Source organism: Pipistrellus hanaki, assembly GCF_964339955.1.
Source record: "Pipistrellus hanaki genome assembly, chromosome: 6".
In the NCBI taxonomy this organism is placed as follows: Eukaryota; Metazoa; Chordata; class Mammalia; order Chiroptera; family Vespertilionidae; genus Pipistrellus; species Pipistrellus hanaki.
Genome location: NC_140508.1, coordinates 25,813,066 through 25,835,153, shown reverse-complemented (window position 1 = coordinate 25,835,153; position 22,088 = coordinate 25,813,066). Strand labels below are relative to the sequence as shown.

Sequence of the window (22,088 nt, the reverse complement as noted above, 5' to 3'; positions counted from 1 at the left end):
GGAATGCTGCTCTTAAAAGAAATTTCATTATTCCAGGTCAAGGGTAGCGATCTCTCTTCTGGTTTTAGATGTTTGTGTCTTGCTTTAGAAAGAATCTACTTCCAAACTCTTTGTTGGAAGCCAAGGAGGAGAGTTATGCTTTCTAAAAAATGATGACCTTTACCACTTAAACAGTGAGACTACAAACTTGTAGCACTGCACCTTGCACCGTTGCCCAGAAGGCAGGTGAAAAAAGGAATTCACCCCAGGTAAGAGGCAGATTGAGGGGGTTTTGGAGCCAGGCATGCTCGCTGAAGAGTGCCCATTGAGGAAAAATCCTGGAGCTGAAGCGGCTCTCAGGAGAAACAGAGTGGCCCTTGCCTCGAGGCCACTGATAACCTACTGCAGTTTGAGAGAGACAGGTACTGAAGCAGCTCTGTAGGCACCAGGTGCCAGGAGTTCAGGGGAGGGTTGTGAGAAGGAAGCAAGGCGCTAAGTCAGCACCCCAGCCTGGTCTTGTGTTTGTTTTCTTAAACCTGCCAGCACCAACCCTTCACCGCCTTGTCAAATTCAAGGCCACCTTGGAGAGACTGTGTTAGGACCTACTTGCAATGTCTTTGTGATTCTTACCCACCCACACCCGTCTTCCTAGGCCCAGGGCCTGTGCACACTGATGAGCAAGCCCTGCAGGTGACCAGGAGTGAAGGAACGCCTGGGCGGCTGGCTCCATGCACACTCCACTTCCAGCACCGCCCTGTGCACCCTCTGGGTTTCTTTAACTGTCGTGTGGGCAAGACAAGCCTTGAACAAGCCCGCATACCTGCAGACTTCCACCCCGGCACGCACAGAACCACTTGCGGAAAACACTTTACCAACTTCAGTTTTGCAAACAAACACAGGCCGAAGAATGACAAAAATGTCCTCCATTAACTGTGTGTTTGTTCTGCTAGTTCAATTAAAAAGTGTAGTGAGCTATTACCATGTGATTATGAGCTCTTACTAAATGAATTATTTAAACACGCTTGCCATGGCTCGGAGGCCTCCAGGTATCAACAACAAACAATTCCGACAAGAGTCCAAGCCAATCCTAAAGGCACAGGCTGACATGTCACTCTCAATAGCTTAGCGTGCTCTCCACAGATTTCCAGGAAGAAATCTGGTGAAGGGATTATTTCCGAATCCTCAGTGGTCTACCAGATCTGCATAACTAACTTCACACCTGCGTGACACATTTTCCCTCACAGAGAGTGTCTGACATGCTTTCTGGTATCTGGGTTACAGAGAGCAAGTTTGCTGCTTTTTCTTCTAAGCTGCCTGAATCACACTTCCTATCAGCTTGGCGCATTAAAAATGTATCTGGGGTAGATCACGGGGTAATCCAGCTTCGTGACTGTAAAGGGTATTAACAAGCCTTCCTGCAATCTTCAACTGCGTGGAGGGGGAGCATGAAGCACCCACAACAGGCTTGCAGGCCAAGGAGGAGGTAATGGGAGGCGAGTCTGAGCATAACCCCAGGACCTCGCCAACCCACCAACCGAGACAGGGTAGCAAGCCCTGGTCTTGAGTATGCCTGCTGGTAGTTACATATCCAGTGAACAGCACAATAAGCTGAAGCCATCTGCTCTGGGACAGAAAGGTAGGCGTGTACCCTTGTACTGCAGTCCTGAAATGCAACGGAAATGACCCTGGAGGACTGATGGCAGGAGAGCCAGCCTTAGACAACACTTTCCAATACATGAGGACACCTGGGCTTCGGCTGGGCCACGCCCAGCTCATGAGGGCTCATTGCGGAGCTGCTGGGCGAAGGGGTTCTGTTCCCACACTCAGGGTTCTGTCTCTAATCTGCAGCCAGGATGTCGGCATCTTGACTGGGCCCCCCCAAAGGAGCCACCTCTGTGTAGGTTGCTACACACCCTCAGCATCTGCCTTCTCAGAGGACAGTCCCTTGGGAGGGGCAGAGGATGAAGAGAATGAAAAGCAAAACATTCCAGGCAGAGCAACAAGCACATGCAAAGACACCGGGCAGGAGAATGTGGAGAGAGAAAGGTGACTGGTGGGATCGGACTGGAATACGAATGCAATGGATGACCACGTGGCAGGGAGACAAGGCTGGACTCTAAGGCCTGTGGGCCCGTAGAGATCTGTCCCAAGAACAGGAAGAAGCTCTGAGTAAAGGTGACAAAGCTCTGAAAATACCAAGATAGCAGAATGGGGAAAGCCTGGGAGGCAGACCAGAGGAGATGTGGGTGAACTAACTCAGTCGCTACTGTGAAGAGTTCGGGTATGAACAGATGGCGACTCGGACCAGGGCAGTAGCAGGGGAGATGGTGAGAGGTCTTGGAGACAAGATTTTCAGAACGTGGAGGTGGATTAGATATAGATGCTGTGGGAGACTTCTGGTTCACATACCGGGTGTTCAAATGCTGGGACCAGTCACCCAGAAAGGGTTCAAGGAAGGATCTGCTTTTGGAGAGGGAAGATAGCGAATTTGGCTCTGAATGTGAATTCAATTAACTTGAAAACAAGAGGGCTGAAGAAGCAAGCAGACAACACACTCCCAGCAAACCCCACCTTCCTCATGGGGGTTCACAAAGTGAGCCTCAATGACCTGCTGTCAGGGGGGTGGGGGGGGGAGGCTTTGTGGCTTCCCCTCTTCAAGGGTCCAGGGTCACAAGCCCTGTATCCCTATCCCAGGTCCTCCTGGTGCCCTTCCAGAGATCTGGCTCTACCCCTAGCAACAGAAGAAACATGCCATGCCCCCAGCTCCAAAATGGGGGCGACCCCAAATTGCACACAACCACGGACAGCTCTGTATGTGCACCAGCTCCCCAGGAAACAGCGACCTGACCTGCGGGGCCAGGGAAGGCCCAGGCAGTCCCTAGCCGGCCCTCCCGGGTGTCCAGATCCAGCTCTTACAGAGAGCTGGGCTCAGCCTTGAGGATGTTCTCTTTAGATTGTTTTAACATCCACAGTGGAGGGGAGAGCCCAGCACATCTACAACAGTTCCTGAAAGAGCCATTTCTCCCTCCCCACCCTCTTCCCGCCAATGCCTAGTTACCAGTGTAAGCAGGTCACAGTGACATAATGCTCACACAATCCCAACGTCTGTGGCCAGGGAGGGACACACAATCCCAACGTCTGTGGCCAGGGAGAGAGGAGAGAACAAACAGGTGTCCAGCATCCTGACTGGCTTCAGCCAGATCCAAGGCTGGTCACACACCCCCTCACCGCAGTGGGCCAGGGGTGCCCCTCAGAGAGGAAGTCCACAGGGCCAAGGCGAGGAGTGATCCAAGCAGCCTGGAGCCTCTGGCCCTCTTGGGCTCAGCAAGGACTGGGTGGCCTTGGGCGACCCGAAGAGCCAGAATCGGCCCATGTGGCCTATACCAAGCCCTCACGGGGCCCTCTCTGGGCATCCACCATTCTCAGAATCAGGTTTTTGTTTTTTTTTAAAGGCCAGGCGAGAAAAGGGGGGGAATGTCATCAGAAGCAATAGCACAAAGAAAGGGCCAGGGAGGCAGAGAAACAAAAGAGATACGGCATTCAGAGAACCGACGGCAAAGACAAATGTTGGATCAATCTCTCCTCCTGCACAGATGAGATTCCTGCGTGAATCAAGTTTTCCGATGACAGCCCATCCTGACCCTAACAAAAAGGGAACTCACAGTTTCAGCGAGGGAGAGGGAAACCTATTTTAAGTTCCCATAAGGAGCAAAGACTACCCTATAAGCCAGGCTGCTGCGAATCCCCCTCCACGGCTTCCCCACCGAAACCCACCCATCATCGCTCCTCTGAAAAGCAGCCTGCCCCGAAGAGTCATCTTTCTCAGGGGACAAGGCGAGGGCCGCGGCTGGGAGGCTCTGGAATTCCGCTTCAATGAGAGGTCTGTCGTGCACAGTGTGGGAAACCCCGAGCGGCTGGAAGCTCACCTGCCCGCCGAGTGAAATTCAAGGTCGGTCTTTAGAGACCAGCGCCACCTTTGCGGCTTTATCTTTCCGATGGGAGATTAGACGCTCACTTAAAGTTTAAATGGACTTTTAAAAAGTCACCACTTTGATCCTTTAGCAGTCTACAAGGTTTTAGAGTTGTAAAACCATTAAGATCTCTATCCCCAAGATAATCTAGGTCCCATATGCAAGGGCCCAGTTAACTGGGAATTAGGCCTGGCCACTCAATATTCTAAGCAAGACGCCCAGGGGAAGTGATGGAAAAAGAAGCTACTGAGAAGCTTACCTTAGGGGGCGGGGGCAAGTGTGTGTGTGAGTGTGTGTGTGTGTGTATGTGTGTGTGTATGTGTGGGGGGTAGAAGGTCCCTGACACCCAGGAGACAGGCTCCACTCAGTCAGGTGCTGCACACCACGTACCGCACGTTCTCCGCTGGGATACTTACGGAGAGTGTCGTTACTGGAATCCCACGCCTCCACGAGCAAAGTGTAGGACCTCTGCAGAGAGAGAAGTGGCATTTAGTATTCAGAAAGAGGGGCCAGCGCTCAGTGTCCTCAGTTCCTGGCCTCCCCCCATACCCCACCAAACATAACCATAAAGCCAAAATGAAAATTCTTTTGCTGTGGAGCTGAGGTCACCCAACTCCCCTGCCCGTTCCAGCACCCAACCCAGCCTGACTCCTTTCATCTGGTGGGGGAGGGAGCGGGGGTGGGGGGGTTTGGGGGCGGGGGAACCCCAGTGGTCATCCTGCAGGCAGCTCCAAGTCTCCATCGGGAAACGCCGCCTACCTATTGGTGAGCACTGAGCATCCAGCTTTCCAAAACTTTCCAGGCCCTGATTCTAGTGCATGAGAAACACACACACAAAGAATGGATTCTAAACAAACCTAGCTGGGTCTTTGTGCGGGGGGGGGGGGGGGCGGGGGGGGGCGGGGGGGGGAGGGGGCCCCACCAGGAGCGCCGGCTATTGCTAAGGTTACACTTTGGGCCCCGGTGGGGCGGTCCCCGGGGAGGCCCCCTTTTCCTTTTCAGAACCCCTTTGAAAGCCCTGTCTGTGTGAGACCATCTCGGCTCCCACAAGTATCAGGTGACTCTAGGAAGCAGGAGGGGGTAGGTGCAGAGACTCCCAAGACAAAGGCGGCAACCTAACTTGGGGTGCCTGGTGAGGGCGGGGGGTGGCGGTGGGGGAGCAGGCCGTTGGGAAGAAAGTACAAAAGGCAGAAATAAGCACTCATGCGAGGGTTCTATTTATTGATAAACTTATCTGTCCATAAGATCTAACATTCCAGGAATAATCTTGGGTTCGCTAGCGAAACGGGCTCCCCGGACACTGGCGTGGGGCCAGCTATTATTCGGAAGGCACCTTTTATCTTCCAGGCTTATCTCAGAATCCCACCTGCCCCCAATCTGAGCCATTAGTAAATTCTCCCCAATTTACTCCAATCCAGTTTACTCCAAATCTTTACTTTTACTCCCAATCTTTCGTTTGTAGTTTAGAATGAGGTCAGTCTCATGAGACACCAGGGCTTAAATAAACTTTCAGCTACCTCGGCGCTGGAGAAATATATCCATGGGGGGGGGGGGGGGGGGCAGGGTAGGGAGGCGCAGGAACCCTTTTTATGTGCCCCCTGCACCGTCACTGGCAGTCGGGTACCCCCACATCAGGAATAGCAGAGCACGTTAATCAAAGAGTGCCATGCCGCCGGAAACACACGCACCAAGAAATGACACCTGCGAGGTGAAAGGCAAACACGGCGTGGCAAAGGGAGCTTCATTCATAACTCAGGGAAAGCTTCCTGCTCACATAGCAACCCAGCGGGCCGCCTCCGAGTATAAAAACATCTTGTGATAGATCCTGCCTTGGAATTCAGCCGAAATATGTTTCATACTCAAAGCAGAGTAGGATTCCATTTCGTTCACTGATAACTGTGGGAAAATGCTCAGAAGAGCAAGCAGAACTGGGCAAGCCAGGGCACATGCCCGGCCCTCTCCTGTGAGTGGCCAGAGGTCCAAGCTCATTGTCCTTGTTAATATTTTATTAGTGAAAGTTACACCTTATCTACGGCCTCTTGGTTCCCTGGAACTTCCTACAAATTACAGGACTCTTCCCCGGGCACAGCAAGAAACTTTTATTTCTCTTACTGATTCGAGGTGAGCCAAGTCAAAAAGGAGGCCAGACGTGGGCCTCATTCTGGGTAATTAAGCCCTTCATTGGCTGATCACGTGGAGACCCATGTCCCTCGCTTCCACATATTGTTGTAATTAATCCCCTGATTAGATGCATCGATACCTGGAGTTTTGACAGACTTGCAGAGCACTCAGCACATAATACCCGCACACACCCGTGGAAAGGGAAGGCGTCCCGGGGACTGAGCTGGGGTGACTGTACTAACTCGGCTTCAGGCTCATGGGAGAAGGCATCCCTGGGTCTTGCACAAGAACTTGGAAGACCGAGCTGTCTACCCGGCTCATCCTTGCCAGGAACTGGAAAGACTTCAGAAGCTGCTGACCAGCACGGTCCCACCGGGAGGGAAGAGCGTGGCAGAGCTCTAGACACTGCGTGTCATGATTTTTCCATCACGGGCTCCTGCTCGGAGGTGGATGGGGGGCGGATATGGGGCGAGGGCTGGAGACTGTGGTGTTGGCCACGAAGCCTTGCCAAAACACACACACACACACACACACACACAGAAAAAACTAAAAAGCCTTGGACCTTCTTCTCTTCCCTCATTTCAGGGAAGGGATTGTGGTCCTAGAATTCACCTCCCGAGCCAGGAGGATTCCTCCTGCCCAGCCTTCAGAGAAAAGGGTTTCCCTTCATGGCCCCTATTAGGAGGCCCACTTGCCACCCACTCCATCCCCACACGATAGATCGACAACCAAGATAATTTGACAATGATTATTAGTTGCGAGGGAACTTTTAATTTTTCCCAGGCCCACGCTTGACCTCCGTATATCCCGGGATATAAGTGGACCCCGAGATCCAGACCACGCACGCCTTATGCCATCAAAGTAGGGTACCAGGCCGAAACCAACAATCCATTCGGATCATGTCACACCCAATTAGCCACTGTGACTCTGACCCCAACCAGAGGCACCAGGCCTTCCCGAGGGCTTGCAAAGGAGTCCCAGGCAAGATAACGAGCTCATACCACAAAACCCACCCAGGAAAAAAGAAACAGCAAATACCTGGATTTTAGTTTGTTTCATGCTATAAAACTATGACTTTTATGGAGAGTCACCAGGCTTTCATCTCGCACCCCCCTCCCCCTGTTAAGTTTGACCAGAAAAATGGCCTGGGGGCAAAGCCTCAGGACGGATGGGTTGCTAACAGACCTTCAGCCTGGGTTGGCAGAGTGAATCACTTCTGCCCCTTCCCAACTCCAGGCGCTCATGGAAACTGGCAACAGAGCAGCTGGTTCTCAGGCTCATTCTCATGCAGCAGGAAGGAGGAATGGTCGGCTTTCGGAGTGACCTCTGGGAGGGAGGACTTCTGTGGAATTTTCCCTAGGAGAGTCCCGAGATCCAAGCCCCAAGGCATTCATTCCAGGGCCACCCGGTGCCCTCCGAGCACCTTCCCGCCCTCGGCACCGAGGCTGTGGGAGGGCTGTGTGCTGCGCCCATCACACTCCTCGGTGGTTACCTTGGCACTGGGCAGAGTGGTAAGCACTTAATTGCCACATTAAGAAGGGGGATGTAAGAAACAAAGGTAATTGTGTTGGCAGCTGGGAGCTTCCTTTTCCTGGCAACGGTGGCAGCCAAACCAAGCCCTGAGAAGCGGCTGCCTCCACTCCTGCCAAGCTGACGGACACAAACAAACCGCCATCCAAACGGCACGCGTGCAGCGTCCAAAACCCCAGGCCACCGCGACAGGCGGCCGGGGGAGCTCACACCCTGGGAGGGCCCCAAGTGCCCACGGGGCCATGGTACAGAGGCGCTCGCCCCGGGATTGTCTGGGGCCGTGGACTCTCTGCTGACTCAACTTGTCGCTTCCTGTGGCCGGCCCTGTATTACCATTCTTTTTGGAGAAGCCACATTATTCTCTATAATCCTCATTTCAGTCCCTTCGGCCAGCCACCCTATTGTCCTGCCTGTGTCTGGGTGGCCAGACTATAAAATATTCCGGTCACAAACATCAAATAAAGGTGCCAGAGATCCCCTGTGTGGGCGCACGTACACTCACACAAACAATTCACGTATTGCAGAGTCTGGGCCAGGTGAGGCTCGGAGAAAGGATAACTAACTACCCCAGGAGCATCCAATCTAAGACGACTGTAGGCAGAGAGCCAGTTAGTCTGCAGGGCTTGACATTTCAATAGAATGTGATCTGGTTAGAAAGGGTGATTTTCTCATGAAAGCCCACCTCAAAGACCCACCAAGCGGCCCCCAGAGCTCGAAGCAGATTTGAGACTCAATGAGATGCCCCCCACCCCTTTCCCATCATTACCCTTACCTGTTTGAAAAGCATCCCACTGATAATTAAATGCACCAGTTACAAAAGGGTGGCGAGGTTAATAGATAGAATACCGAGAAGCCAGCCAAGCACAACCGCTGGTTCACACCGAGCAAGCCTGAACAAGAAGCCTTTCTACTTATTTACCAAAAAGTGCATAAAAACTGGGCTGAGCTGGTAGAGGGCTCTGAATGTTTGACTATTTACAAATCACTTTTAACCACTGGGAACCATGTTGCGGAATCTCTTCCCCGCACACGCACCGCACCGGTGACAAATGTCACTGACACCATAAAAACAAGGGCCTCGGGGCAGGCCTCGCGGCGATCAGAAACCAACAAGGAAGTCGCGACAGGGCTACTCGGCCCCCAAAGCCGAGATATAAGCGCGGAATATCTCTGAACCCAGAACCCTACCCCCCACCTCCAAGACCATTCCAGGAAACACGAGAACCATCCCTTCCCATGCATCCTAATAACATCCTCCCTAAAGTGGAAAAAGGCTTCCGTTTAAAATGGAGTTAAAAGCTGTCACTTTTCTCAGCAGCTCAGAACCTAACCTAGGGGTCGGGGGGTGGAGGGGCAGAAACATTCCTCTGAAACTCACCAAGGGGGAATTCTCGGAAATATTTGCCGTTATGGGTTACCACCATACTGACTGTGAGCACATCCAAAGATCATGCTGTGTCCACTGCAGCCTATCTTGAAAGCCTGACATGGGAGCCAAGTGCCCCCCTTCTGCAATGGGCCTGTGGCTGCTATGAATCCAAGGCCCCTGTTTGCATTCCCACTTTCGGATCAGGGCTCCGAAGACTCACTGTTGCCCTGGCTTCATTTTCTGTGGGCACACCACCTTTCCTCCATGTCACACCTTCCACCTGCCTTCCACCCAAAGGGTCTCCTTTACCACTCTAAGCTGCAAAGATTCCAGGCAGTGCTCAGTTTGCTGGTTTTCTAGGAGGCTACACACCCCCTCTTAAGTAGCTGCTGCTTCTCCTCACCTATACTCCCCCCCAACAGCCCCTTTGCCAAAAGCTTCACCGATCCCTAAAAATGTCTGAAGTCCCTGTAGAGTTATGGGTGGGGAGTTGGTGGGTTGTAAACTCATGTTAAGTATTGGGAGGTTTGAATAAGTTGCTAAGAAACAAGACAACAAGGAGGAAGAAAACACAGAGAAGGTCACACCTGGAAGAGAAGAGATGTTAAGAGGCCAATTGCCTTGAATATAAGGATTCCATCTGGGGAGCAGCCACCCTACAGACACTTGGTGCAAAGTGAGCACAAATCGACTACATTCCTAAGCCCAGTTTTGCAATGCAGCCATTTCATCACTCTCCACAGGTAAGGAAGTGTCTTAGGGCAAAGGGTGTTTTCTCCAAGTGCACAAAGTCCCTTGCTCTGAGCATGTACACACATGTGCACTGTTTGTATGCACGCTAACCCCGTGGGCTGCACATAATGGCTGCAGAAATGAGCCCTCTGTCCTCCACGTGCCCACACTACATCTGCGAAGGCTCGGGGACTGGAAACAGGGAAGGCATAAAAACAAGAGCTGCTGATCACATTCCAATTAACCTGTAGCATCCAATTTACCCAAACCCCTAGCAGTTGCTCATTCAGGCCTGTAAGAGGGAAGGGTACACAAGAATCACGTTTCATTGTATTTTCTTTAAAAATTAAGCTGATCTCACTGAGCATGTTATCAGTGCCAATGGCATTTCAATATGAGGCTGAGAGACCATATATCTCAATTGCTTCCCCCAAAGTATCTCTAGATTCATTTCGCCCTAGGGCCAGCAGGGACATAATAAAACTCAAGGGGGGGGGGGGGGAGGGGGGAGATTGAGTTCCTGAAAAGCTTTAGGGGCTGAGTAGTGGTAATTACACTGGTAATGTATTTTTAATAAACAGCCACTACTGAGATTTAGTGGGAGGGGCAATTTACCCATTTCAGTGATTTATAAATGGTTATTTCCAAATTATTTCTCATTAAGCCCAATTACCTCTCACCATGTTTGTTATCACCAAGACCCCCCGATTGGAAGATCATAAATCAGGCTAGTTGCTTCAAGACAAGCCCCTAGGAGCGGCATCAGTATTGCTATTATGAACCACCAATGAGAACTACCACAAAGCTGGGGCTGGGGCAGCAGATCCAAGTGGGACATAATTCGATACTCTCTGGCAGTGGACACTGGGATGTGGATTATATTCCATATCTGACCAAATCACTTCCTCCTCTTCCTCTCGAACACCAACAGTTGTTTGATAGAGTCATAATTCTCAACAAAAGACGTGAATCACATGACCTTCTAAAATGACCTTTGACCGTGCCCCTGAACCACAGCTCTTCCACTGTCAGCAAATTTGGGAGGACCCATGATAACAGAAATTGAGGCTGCCTGGGAGGGAGGGGGGGGGGGGAGAGAATCAGGTGGCAGGCAATTCAAGGTTTGATTTGTTTTTAAAGCCACACGTGCTGTAAATCTTGAATTCTGTACCAAGTTCAGGCACTCGCTATTCAAGGAAATCCATTCTAAGTACACGTGCTTACGTATTAATATTTAATTGCCAAAGTAAATGGAGCTATGCTTATTTATTTCCATGTTTACTCGGCTACCTGAGTGCTTTCACTTCAGTTAACGCTCGCCCTGGAATCATTCTTGAAAGTTAGAGGCCGTGGGGTTGTTTCTCCAACCGCACTCGGAAAAATAAACTAAAACAATACACCTGAACTCTGGTTTCTCTTGGGAAGCAAAGCTTATATTTCACAGCAGGCCTTTTCTGGGGCAGCAGGGTGGAGACTTGTTTATGAGCGATACATGCATTTGGCCTAACTTCAAAGGAACCACACACTCGGTGTAGACGGAGCGGTCCCCCGGTTCTAGAAAGTCTATTTCATGGTTGGTGACCCGTGGGCCAGAAACCACAGAAGAGCACCAGCAAATCAATCATCTCTCTGCCCTCCCATGCCACTTCCGCTCCTTCCCCATCCAGGACTCTCTGCCAAGTGTCAAAAGGGGACAGACACACCTTCTAGGTCACTTTCCCCAGCCAGCCTGGGGAGCAAGGCTCCCTCTCCCCGTTTCCATCCATCCTCTGACCTTACTCTCCAAAATGAACCTCAGCCAGGCCTGCAGCTTTTCCACATCACTAATAAGATTCCTTTTATGGTCTTGTGAAAAGCAAGGGGCCCGGGACAGAGCCTGTGAGGTTGGAACCACCTGCAGGCCCCTTCCTGAAACTCCAAACACGTGTTGAAGGGCAGTCAGCATTCCCAGTAAACGTGGGCCCAGCCGGATTTAAAACGTGGCTAACCTCTTCAGCTTAAAGTTCTCCCTAATAGGGGATTAACAAGATAAACTTGCTTTACAAAAATGAAATCACGTAACAGAAGCAGCCCTTCGTTCTGAGAACTCCACAGAGCCCAGGTTTTTATAAACCCCTCCTTAATGGCATGTTTTGGGTAACTGTCTTATCTCCTCCCTCCGAGGCAGAGGGGGCACTTTAAAAAGCCAGGTCCTGTAAACGCGAGAGCCATCTCAAGCTTCCCATATATACCGAAGCAGACATTCTAATTCTATCCTGTCCTCCCCACCCCCAACCGGGAATCACAGCCCCAGCCCACGGATAGGAGGCAGCAGAGTGCACCCCATCAGACCACGCGGTGGAGAGTGTTCCCTGGGCACAGAGCTCCCCCTCTCTCACCACCCACCCTCGCAGCACAGGCTGGGCCAAGCCACAGTCCTGGCAATGAGTCACGCCTCCTGGACGGCAGGAAAGGGGCAGAGGGCACCAACATTTTCTCCCCTTTCCTCCTCTTCTGCAATCGCACTCGTCTTCCTTCCACCCATTTCGGGATGTTGCAAGGGCCTCGCTGTGGGGGTCTGCCAGCGGCGCCCGGAGCCTCCGGGGGCTCTCAGACAGGGGGGTCCATGTCCTTGCACCCACAGTCACTGCCTCCAGTGGACCGCCACGTCCAAGCTCTGGCACGCCCGCCCCTGAAGGCTTGCGGGGGGACCATGCGCCCTCCGGACAAGGGCATACCCCCGCCCTTCCCGGGGAAGTTTGCAAACACAGCTGTTCCAGCGCCCGGGAACCGCTGAAGTGAGGCCACAAGGCTACACCGCACGGGGGCGAGGGCAGGAAGGGACCGGCAGGGGGCGGAGGCGGCTCGGGCGAAGGCCCGGAGACCCTCCCCCCCACGCCCCCTCCAGCGGCAGCCCCGGAGCCTTTGCACCCAAGCCGGGAGAGCGCCCCCGCACGCACCAAACTCTCCTGGGGAGCAGGGGGAAACGGGTTCCCTCCACACCCTCCAGGAAGGACACACCCGCCCGCCCGGCCTTCCACGGGAAAGGGGAGGGTGCCAATTTGGACGTCGTTCGAAGGCCAAAGCTGAGCCCAAGTCGCCTTGCACAGCGTTTCATTGGTTCAGCGAGGATCATGTATAATGACCTCCTGTTTCGGGAGGTGGGGAGGTTAACCCCGGGCCTTCAAGTTGAAAGTTAAACCTTGCTTTCCTGGGAGCTTGGCTCCCTGAATCTCTGGGAGGGGGATGCCCGTTTTTCTGCGCTCTTAGCAAAAAAAAGCAGCGGGGATGGGCCTGCCGAACTCCCCAAGCCCCACAAAAAATCTTCCCCTATTAGCGAGCGCCCTGTTAAGCCAAAACCCTAATATTCCTCTCGCCAGAGAAAGCAGGAGGCGCGGAGACGCGGGTTCGAACCTCGGCGCGGCCTCCCCGGCCCGCGCCCGTCACTCACCGGCCAGGCGAAACTGAAAGGCAGGACGATCCGGTTGCGCTCATTGCCGCGGCTGGCCTTGAGGTTGAAGGTGTTGCCCCCGATGACAGGAGTGGAGCCCGAGCCGAAGCTGCAGGGCCCCTCGGCCGTGACGCGGGACTGGTACTCCTTGAGGCACACTTTGAAGTACGTGTCGCACTCGTCGCGGGCGCACTTGCGGTCCCCAGGGGTGCGGGCGCCGCCGCAGCAGTGGCCGTTCTGCAGCTCCCCGTTCACGTTCTGCATGGACAGGATCTCCAACTCGAACTGCCCGGAGGCCCCGCACACCTGCCGGCGAGGAAGGGAGGGAGGGAGGTCAGCACGGGAGGGAAAAAAGTTGTTTTCTTCGAGGGTGGAAGCGGCGACTCCCTCCCTCCCGCCCGCCCGCCCCGAGGAGCCCTCGGCGCCAAGTGAAAATAATTTTGCAAAAACGGAGCGCAAAGACCCAATGTGATTGCCGGGCAACAAAAAAGTAAAAAAATAAAATAAATGCACGAGTGCGGGAGAAATCCGACGACTGCACCGGAGTAGCAAGGGTGAGCGCACATGCCCCCCCTGCCCAGCCTGGAGGATCCATTTAGAAGGACGGGGCGCTCCCCCAGCCCAGGTGCAGCCTCTCGGGGCGCAGGGGCCCGGCCGGGGAGCTGGGGGACCGAGGACTCCTGGCCCCGCTCGCGGCGGAAAAGGGAAAAGAGAGGGCGGCCCGGACGAGTGAGGCCCCCGCGGACTCCTACCTTGGCTCGCAGGGCGCAGAGCAGGGCGAGCAGGAGGCTCAGGGGGCGCCCGGGCCGGCCGCGAGCCCGTGGGGACCGCATCGCTGCGCCGCGCGCCGCGGGCACTCGGGACGCCGCCGCCGCCGCCGCCGCTGTAGGCGCTGGTGCTCCTGCCGGTGCTGCCGCCGGTGCTGCCGTCGCCGCTGCCCCCGCGGCCGCCGCGCCCCGGCTCTGATATACTCCGCCGATTGGAGCATGCACGACTGGAAAACAACACCACTTTCAAAAGCCCCTTTTCAAGAGCGGCCGGTTCCAGAAGGCAGAGAGCCCGGCCTCCTTTTATTATTCTGATCGCTTCTTTAGAGGCGCTCCCCCTCCTCTTCCACCTCCCGGCTGGCTTTCTTTCCTTCTCTCGCGCTCCCCTTCTTTTATTATTATGGTTATGGGCAGCCTTTTATTCCTTTTCAGATCAGCTGCACAGAAAGGAAGGAGGGAGGGGAGGCAAGAAAAAAAAAAAAAAAACCACCCCAAGCCCAGCTCGCGGGCCGGCCGCAGGTAACACAATGACGCGTGCCCGCTCTGCTCTCGGAGAGGGACTCGGAGAGCCCGTCTGGGAGCCGCAGCCCTGGCTGGCCACCTTTACCCAGCGCGCCCGGCGGGCGCATGCGCCCTATTAATATTCATGAGGGGCGTGTCCGCCGGAGTCACACCCCTTCCCTTCCGTGTTGCTGGGTAGGGGGAGTGCGGGGAGGAACTGGCTAGGGGATGGGGTGGGAGGAGGGGGAAAGGGGGGTCCAGGGATATGGCGTCGAAGCTGGGGAACCCAGCACCTACCCCCGCCCCCGGGAGCCCTGGGTCTGGCAAGGACCGGGGGGCGGGGGAGAGGGAGGACGCGGGAAAGAACTTCCAAGAGTCAGTTGCTCGGGGACGCCCGGGGCCCTTGGCGCGGACCGCCCCCTCGGGCGCCTCGGGCCGGGCGGGCGCCTGTGCCCGCTCGCCGGGACCCCAGGTGCAGGCGCCGCGGCGCTGCCCGAGCGGTCGGAGCGGGGCGGCTTCCGCCTTCCACGCCGCCTGCGTCAGCTGCGGCTTTCGCCCCCGGAGGAGGGCCTGCCCGCCGGGAGCCCGGCCCGCTCCCCGCGAGCGAGCGCGCCGTCCAGAGCGCGCTGCTGGCGGCGGAGGCAGCGGCCGAGGCGGCGGCGGGGCTGGCGCGCTGGCCGCCGTCTGCTCGCCCGGCGGCGGAGGCGACCGGGGCAGGCGCTGCTGGGAACTTTGGAAAACTTTCCCGGAGCCAGGCTCGCCGCAGTTTCGAGGGAAAGCCTCGGCCGCGCCCCACCTCCTCCCCGATCCGAGTCTGCGGAGCCTCGGAGGGCTCTCAGTTTCCTCCCCAAACCGCGCCTGGGCAGCGGCGAGGGGAAACGGGGGGGGGGGGGGGGGGGGGGGAGCGGGCCGCGGGCGCGCCGGGGCCCTGCTCGGGCTTCGGGAAGGAAGGGCAGGCGGAGGTACTGGGGGGCTCGGACTCGCCCTTTCCCCAGCCCCTCCGCCCTGGCCGCAGTGCCGGGATTGCACCTGTAGGCGGCCTCCGAGCTGCTTTCTGGGTGGCCAGAGATGAGCCTGGAAAGGACCATCTCACCCCCATCGCCCCACCGCTTGGCTTCTCTGGGGGTGGCAATGGAAACTACTGCTCTCTTCCACCTCCAGGCGAGCCTCCGGTCATAATCAAGGTCAAAGGAAATCTGCGGGCTGGCGGGAGCCTATTTCACCCCTCTTTCAGAGGACCTACTGCTGTTTGAGGGGAACCTCTTGAAAGAAAAGAATGATTTCCACTGAAGGATGGACAAAGTTTTGGCCCTTGTATTACAGAAGAGGAGGGACTATTTAGGGACCGGATCCTGGCTCCAGCCCTCTGGAGCTCTGCGGCGTAACGGGCTGCAGTGGGCCAAGGGAAAATAGTTTCCGATATGCTGAGCTGTGAGAGTATAAAAGGGTGGGTCATTCGTGGTTATTTACTTAATGGGTGCCTCAATGTGGTCAATATATTCACACAGGAGAATAAAATATGGTAACTGACCCTTTTAACATGGATTCAAAGCCAGCAAGGATGGTTTAGAATATTGGCATTTCGCCGAAACCGGTTTGGTTCAGCGGTAGAGCGTTGGTCTGCGGACTGAAAGGTCCCGGTTCGATTCCGGTCAAGGGCATGTACGTTGGTTGCGGGCACATCCCCGGTTGGGGGTGTGCAAGAGGCAGCTCGTCGATGTTTCTCTCTCATCGACGTTCCTCTCTGTCTCTCTCCCTTCCTCTCTGTAAAATCTGTAAAAAATCAATAAAATATATTAAATAAATAAATAGAATATTGGCATTTCAACAGTTCAGGAACACCTAAGAAAGCCACCTTCTTAATGGTAATGCATCCATCCATCTAATGCTCATTGGTGAGAGAATGAACCCACACTTTCAAAGGGGAATCGGTTAGAGCAGAACATGCTTGTAGTTGGCATAAGGCAGTGGCAAACGGGGCATTTTGTCTTCATGTTCCCCAGGCCTCATTTCCCCCATTTATCCTAAATGTTAGGCATCCAGTTGCCAAGTGTGTTCCTATATAAACTTTTCTTACCAGTTTCCATACACTCATCTCCCCTACCAGTCCCCTCCTCACCTCTACTCCCCAAAAGCAAAATGCTGGTGCTGGAAAAAGCACAATTTATGAAGGCTGAAGAAGTATTAAAATACACATCTCTTATAGTTCCCATTACCCAAACCTGTTCAAATTCTATACACCGTAGCCCTGCCCATCCCCTCCTCCCACTCCTTTCGCGCCCCCCCCCCCCCCCCCACACACACACACCTCCCCAGAAGGCGTTATGGAGCCAGGCCTTCAGCTGAACAGTTTAGATCCAGCCGCCTGGCTTACCCCAAGAAGGCTACCTGAGATGCAGGTGGGTCCTGTTAATAATCTGGGCTGTATGTAAACTGGGGTCGGCTCCAAGCCACAGGTGAGTTTAGCCCCCTTGACTAATAGGGGAGAGAACATTGATTTTCCTGGGGTTGAAACTACCTGATCAACCCTAATAGAAATATCAAATCACAGCAATAAAATTATCATGCTAAGCAGTACCCTGTCCCTCACCCTCCCTGAGCTTGGGAACCCACTTGTAGAGAAGACAGTTGTGGGTTTGAGGGGATTCTTTTGAAAAATTTCAGTTGGGACTCTTCCACCTAATTGGTACTCCCCCAAAAAGCCAGTCGCGTACTGCTACAGACATCAAGTGGAAGCTTATCCTATACTTCCCCACAGCAGCTCTCAGCCTCCCTCCCTGCTGCGTGGGGAACTACTGTGGAAAGAACTCAAACGTGCAGCTTTGGCCAGGTCACATCCTACCTTTGGATGTAGCCTAGAGCAGTGTTTCCCAACCTTCTCTCATGATGAGAATCACCTGGTGGAGTTGTTAAAACACAGATTCCCAACTAAGAAGTGCTAAACTAGAATTTTTGAGAACATATAGGTAAAATTGCATACCTAACTTAGTGCTCTGTATATAACATCTGTGTTAGAGCACTAGTTAAATATACAATTTTACCTATATGTTCCCAAAAATTCTAGTTTAGCACTTCTTAGTTGGGATTCAGGAATCTGTGTTTTAACAACCCCACCAGGTGATTCTCATCATGAGAGAAGGTTGGGAAACACTGGCCTAGAGTAAGTGAGATTCCAGAAAACTGTCCCTGTGAAAATGCCACATTTAACCATCACACCGGTACCTGTGAGAAGAGGAGAGGCTGTAGTCTCTGTCTGCCCTGTCTCAGGTGCTCCAACTGCCATCCATGGATAATTTTTTTAATTTAAAAAAGATGATGCCTCATTTTTCTTTTTCCACAAAACTTGCCCTTCCTTTATTGAGTCATCAACAAGTAGCAGTGCTAAACCAACTAACGGCTTGAGAGACGTTCAAGCTGTTATTTAAATTATATAATTAGCAAAGGATGCTGATACATTTCATCAACTTAAAGCTTGGGTTAATCAACACTGATAAAAATAAGCAAATCATTATTTATTGAGAACTACATTATATTAAGCAACACGAATGATCTCAAAAATATGTTGAGTGACAATCTAAACGCAAAGGACTGCATACTGTATAAATCCATTTGTTTTGAGTTCTAGAACAGGCAAACCTAATGTAGGTAATTAAAAATTAAAGCAGTGATTGCTTGTGGAGATAGGAAGATGGAGACAGCTGGGATGGGCTTGAGGCCTCTTGTGGGGGAGGGATAATATTCTGTATCTTGAGAAGGGTTTGGGCTACACAGGTGTATGCATGCAAAATTCATTAAAGAGTTTGCTTAAGATTGGTGTATTTAGCCGAAACCAGTTTGGCTCAGCGGTAGAGCATCGGTCTGCTGACTGTAAAGGTCCCAGGTTCGATTCCGGTCAAAGGCATGTACATTGGTTGCGGGCACATCCCTGGTAGGGAGTGTGCAAGAGGCAGCTGGTCGATGTTTATCTCTCATCGACGTTTCTACCTCTCTATCTCTCTCCCTTCCTCTGTGTAAGAAAAATCAATAAAATATATTATAAAAAAAAAGATTGGTATATTTAATTTTATGTTCAAAAGAGAAAAATTGTACTCTTTGAGTTAATTATATGATGCTGAAGTGTTTAGAGGGAAGTGAAAAGATATCTGCGACTTGGAAATGCACAAGAACTAGAGGGATTGATGGATGGGTGGGTAGATAAATGCTAAAGCAAAGTAAATGCTAATGACTGTCATTAGGTGGTGGGCATGCTAGTGTTCACATAAAAGTCCATTTTTTCTATGTTTGAAAAATTTCACTGTAAAATGCTGAGGAAAATAGTTATTAATGTACCAGGTACTGTCTAGGATTCAAAGAATATAGTGGACAACACAACATATTGGACGTAAGCCCTGGCCAGTGTGGCTCAGTTGGTTGGGCATCGTCTTGTGCACTGAAAGTTTGCCTGTTCAATTCCCGGTCAGGGCACATGCCCGAGTTTCAGGCTCAGTCCCAGATAGGGGGTGTGCAGGAGGCAAACGATGGATGTTTCACTCTCACATCAATGTTTATCTCCCTCTCTCTCTAAAAATCAATAAAACATATTTTTAAAATAGCAGACTTAAGCATTACAGAGTGGAGGGCATGCTGGTCTCGGATAAAGACAGTGCAGATTATAGTAATGAACAAAAGGAATGAGGTTCCTTTCCCTTATTCCTTTCTTCCTAATTCCTTTCTTCTTTCCATTAAATAAGAGAGGAAGGTCCAAAGGGACACTTAAAATGTCCTTTAAAATCTTCCTTTTTCTTTGTTTGACTATTACCAAAGAAGTTAAGGCAAGTTCATGAGCCCTACTCCACGGAAAAGCAGATGTGAGATTTTTCTGCTGCTTTCCAGCATAACCAGAGGATGCGTCCTACGAGCTCTTCTCTGTTCTACCAGGTTAGCATGGCAGAAAATGCCAGCCCCAGGAACTCTGTCCAGCCGGCTCCCCATGGAAGCATACCCACCTCTGTGGATTATTCTTCTCCTCCTACATGACAAGAAGTTCTCAAGAAGAAGAAAAAAAAGAAAACACTCACCTATGAGCAACAAATTAGACATGAAAAAAAACAACAGTAGGGTTAAGTTATAGTTCCCACAGCAACCATAACCAGGCCACAAGTTTATACATTCAAGCATAAATTGAATAGATCCAACCATTTTCACCCCATCCCCGCCCCCCACCCCCAAAGCTTCACTTTACATATGCAAGAGATTTGACTTAACTTTCTTTGGAAACCAGAACTATGACTTTCTTGCATTATCAACAGTAATTTTGTATGAGCTTCATTTTAAACATTGTTTTGGTTTTGCTTTGAGCTCAGGCATTTATAATTTTGCCTGTCCTGCCCCCACCCTGTCTCACAGTGATTCATGGAAACCTTTCAGGACGAGGAGAGTTATGTGCCCGCGTTGCCTTTAGCAAACCAATCACTGAAAGTCACACACACACACACACACACACACACACACACACACCAACTAAAGATGCAAAATCCAGGAACTGTGGGATTTATTTCCTTATTTCACTCTTCAAACTAAAATCTAAGATTCTTTTATAGTTTCACTGGGGCGGGGAAGAAAAAGTTTCATTTATAAAATATATTCTTATAGTTAGTTAAGCGTCATCTTTGAAATTCAAAAACCCTGGGTGTAAATAGCTGTTAATTGGTATTCTCAACACAACTGTAAATCATTCACTCATCCCTCGCTTGGAGATAATCTAGACTAGAGAGTTGTCTCATCTGTGAAAAATACCGAAATGAAGAGATATTTCAGGATAGCATTTTTTTAAAGCCAATCTGTCCATTTGTATAGTTGATTGATCTAAATGCAACTGACAATTTTCCATAAGTGTGAAGTGTGACTGAGCTCCCCCAAATCTTTCTGTCCCCTAAAAGGCTCTGGAAATGACACTTCCAGAAGCAGGTAGGAGCCAGTGGCCTGGAATGTGCTGCCCCCGGGCATGCAGATGATTTCAAACTGCAATCAACTAAATCCCAACAAACTCAGGAAGAGGTTTTTTTGTTTTTTGTTTTTTTGTCCCCTTTCTTAAAGAAATTTAGAATTTTAAAAACCTGCTTCAGGAAGGGAACCTTGGCATAATCACCTTAAGCATTTTCACCCTAGAATTAGTCAGGAGGACCCCAAGCATATTTACCCAATTACCCGCTGTGTTTCATTGTTTCTGAGCTGTCTAGCAAAAAATTACCTGCCATGGTGTTCTGCTCTTCCTCAACTACCTGTAAATTGCTTATTTTTACTTCTGAAATGTAGGATCCTGTTCCCCCCTCACCACCTGTTTCTCTTTGTCCAAAATGTCATAGAATCCCAATGTGGTCTCGCTGCCTTTGGAATTTTCATGCTATGTAAATTTCCCAAGCACATATATTAACATTTTTATTTTCTCCTGTTATCTGTCTCTGTTAATTTGGGTAGCCCAGCTACAACTTAGAAGGTGGAAGGAAAGGTGTTACTTTTTCATCCCCCACTGAACTATCACAATGCAATTTATTCCATGAACACCTTTTCATCTCATTTGCACTCAGCGTTCCAAACATGTGCAAACCCAAATCTGCCTCCAGATCTAAAAAAATAAATAAATAAATAAGTAAAATAAAAAATACATCAAAGTAGTTGTTGGAACACATGGAAAGGAGACCTAAATATATTCAGTTATCTGAGAAAGTTTCAAAATAAACATAAATGTGAGAGTCAAAGAAAGGTGATTACACCTGCCAATGGCACAAAAGCCACAGGGCTTCAGATCCCAGGATTTCACGTCTGGGTTAATGGTTCTCAATAAATTAGAAGACTGTGTCTGTGTTTGACACTTTTGTTCTCAAGCCAATGGTTTCTTTCTGACGGCTTTCTCTAAATTAGAAGTTATTAAGAACATAAAAAGTGGATGATTGCAATGCTTAACTTTTCATTTGGGAGGTAAATCGTTGTTTTTATTATTGTTTTTATGCCAAGAGCACTCAAGGATGGCTAAAGAAACATTAGCTTGAGCACAGAAATACTGGCACAAGTGCTCTCTATAAATTTCTAGATTCTTAAAGATTAGTCATAACTTAGGTTTACTGATACACAGACTTTCATTAACATTATTCAGAAATGATTGCCAACATTTCTTTTCTCTTTTGGAAATAAAACTAATGCATAGAAAACGTAAGATGACTATTAAGGAGAAAGTTTAATTTCTAAAAGTTGGCTATTGCATCCATGGAAGTGATAATATTTTTTTCAAAGACAGGTAAAAAGGACAGAATTATTTTAGGATAATTTGGCAGTAATTTATGTGAAGAGGAGGTGGGGTTTTTAATAGAACACATGTGTACTATGCCTTGAAAGTGCAATACAGCTACTAAGAAGAGTAGTGCCACAGTCTGACGCTGCAGGGGCATGGTCTGAGGCTGCATTACTGGAAATGTAGGGGATTAGCAATTAAGGAAAAATATAGCCCAGCACATTCTGCACTAGCCTTCACATAACTAAAAGATTTGACCAACTCTGGCATGATTTTTTTTAAATTGTTAGTAAAATACATATAACATAAAATTTGCCACCGATCATTTTAAAGTGTACAATTCAAAGTGTAGAGCCTGGCCGGCATGACTTGGTGATTGATTGTTAATCTATGAACTTGGAAGTCACAGTTCAATTCCCCA

At 50.9% G+C, this 22,088-nt stretch overlaps 1 protein-coding gene across 1 annotated transcript in view; it reads right to left on the bottom strand.

Annotated features, from left to right (window-relative positions):
* JAG1 (jagged canonical Notch ligand 1) overlaps window positions 1-14,524 on the bottom strand; it is a 35,894-nt gene extending 21,370 nt beyond the window's left edge. Inside the window, exons 1-3 of the mRNA XM_084887669.1 lie at window positions 13,885-14,524; window positions 13,133-13,438; window positions 4,367-4,418 (exon numbers count right to left, since the gene is read on the bottom strand). Of these exons, the coding sequence (XP_084743795.1) occupies window positions 4,367-4,418; window positions 13,133-13,438; window positions 13,885-13,965 (439 nt within the window). The 5' untranslated portion in view covers window positions 13,966-14,524. The remainder of the gene's footprint in view (window positions 1-4,366; window positions 4,419-13,132; window positions 13,439-13,884) is intronic.
* Between the last annotated feature and the right edge of the window lie 7,564 nt (window positions 14,525-22,088).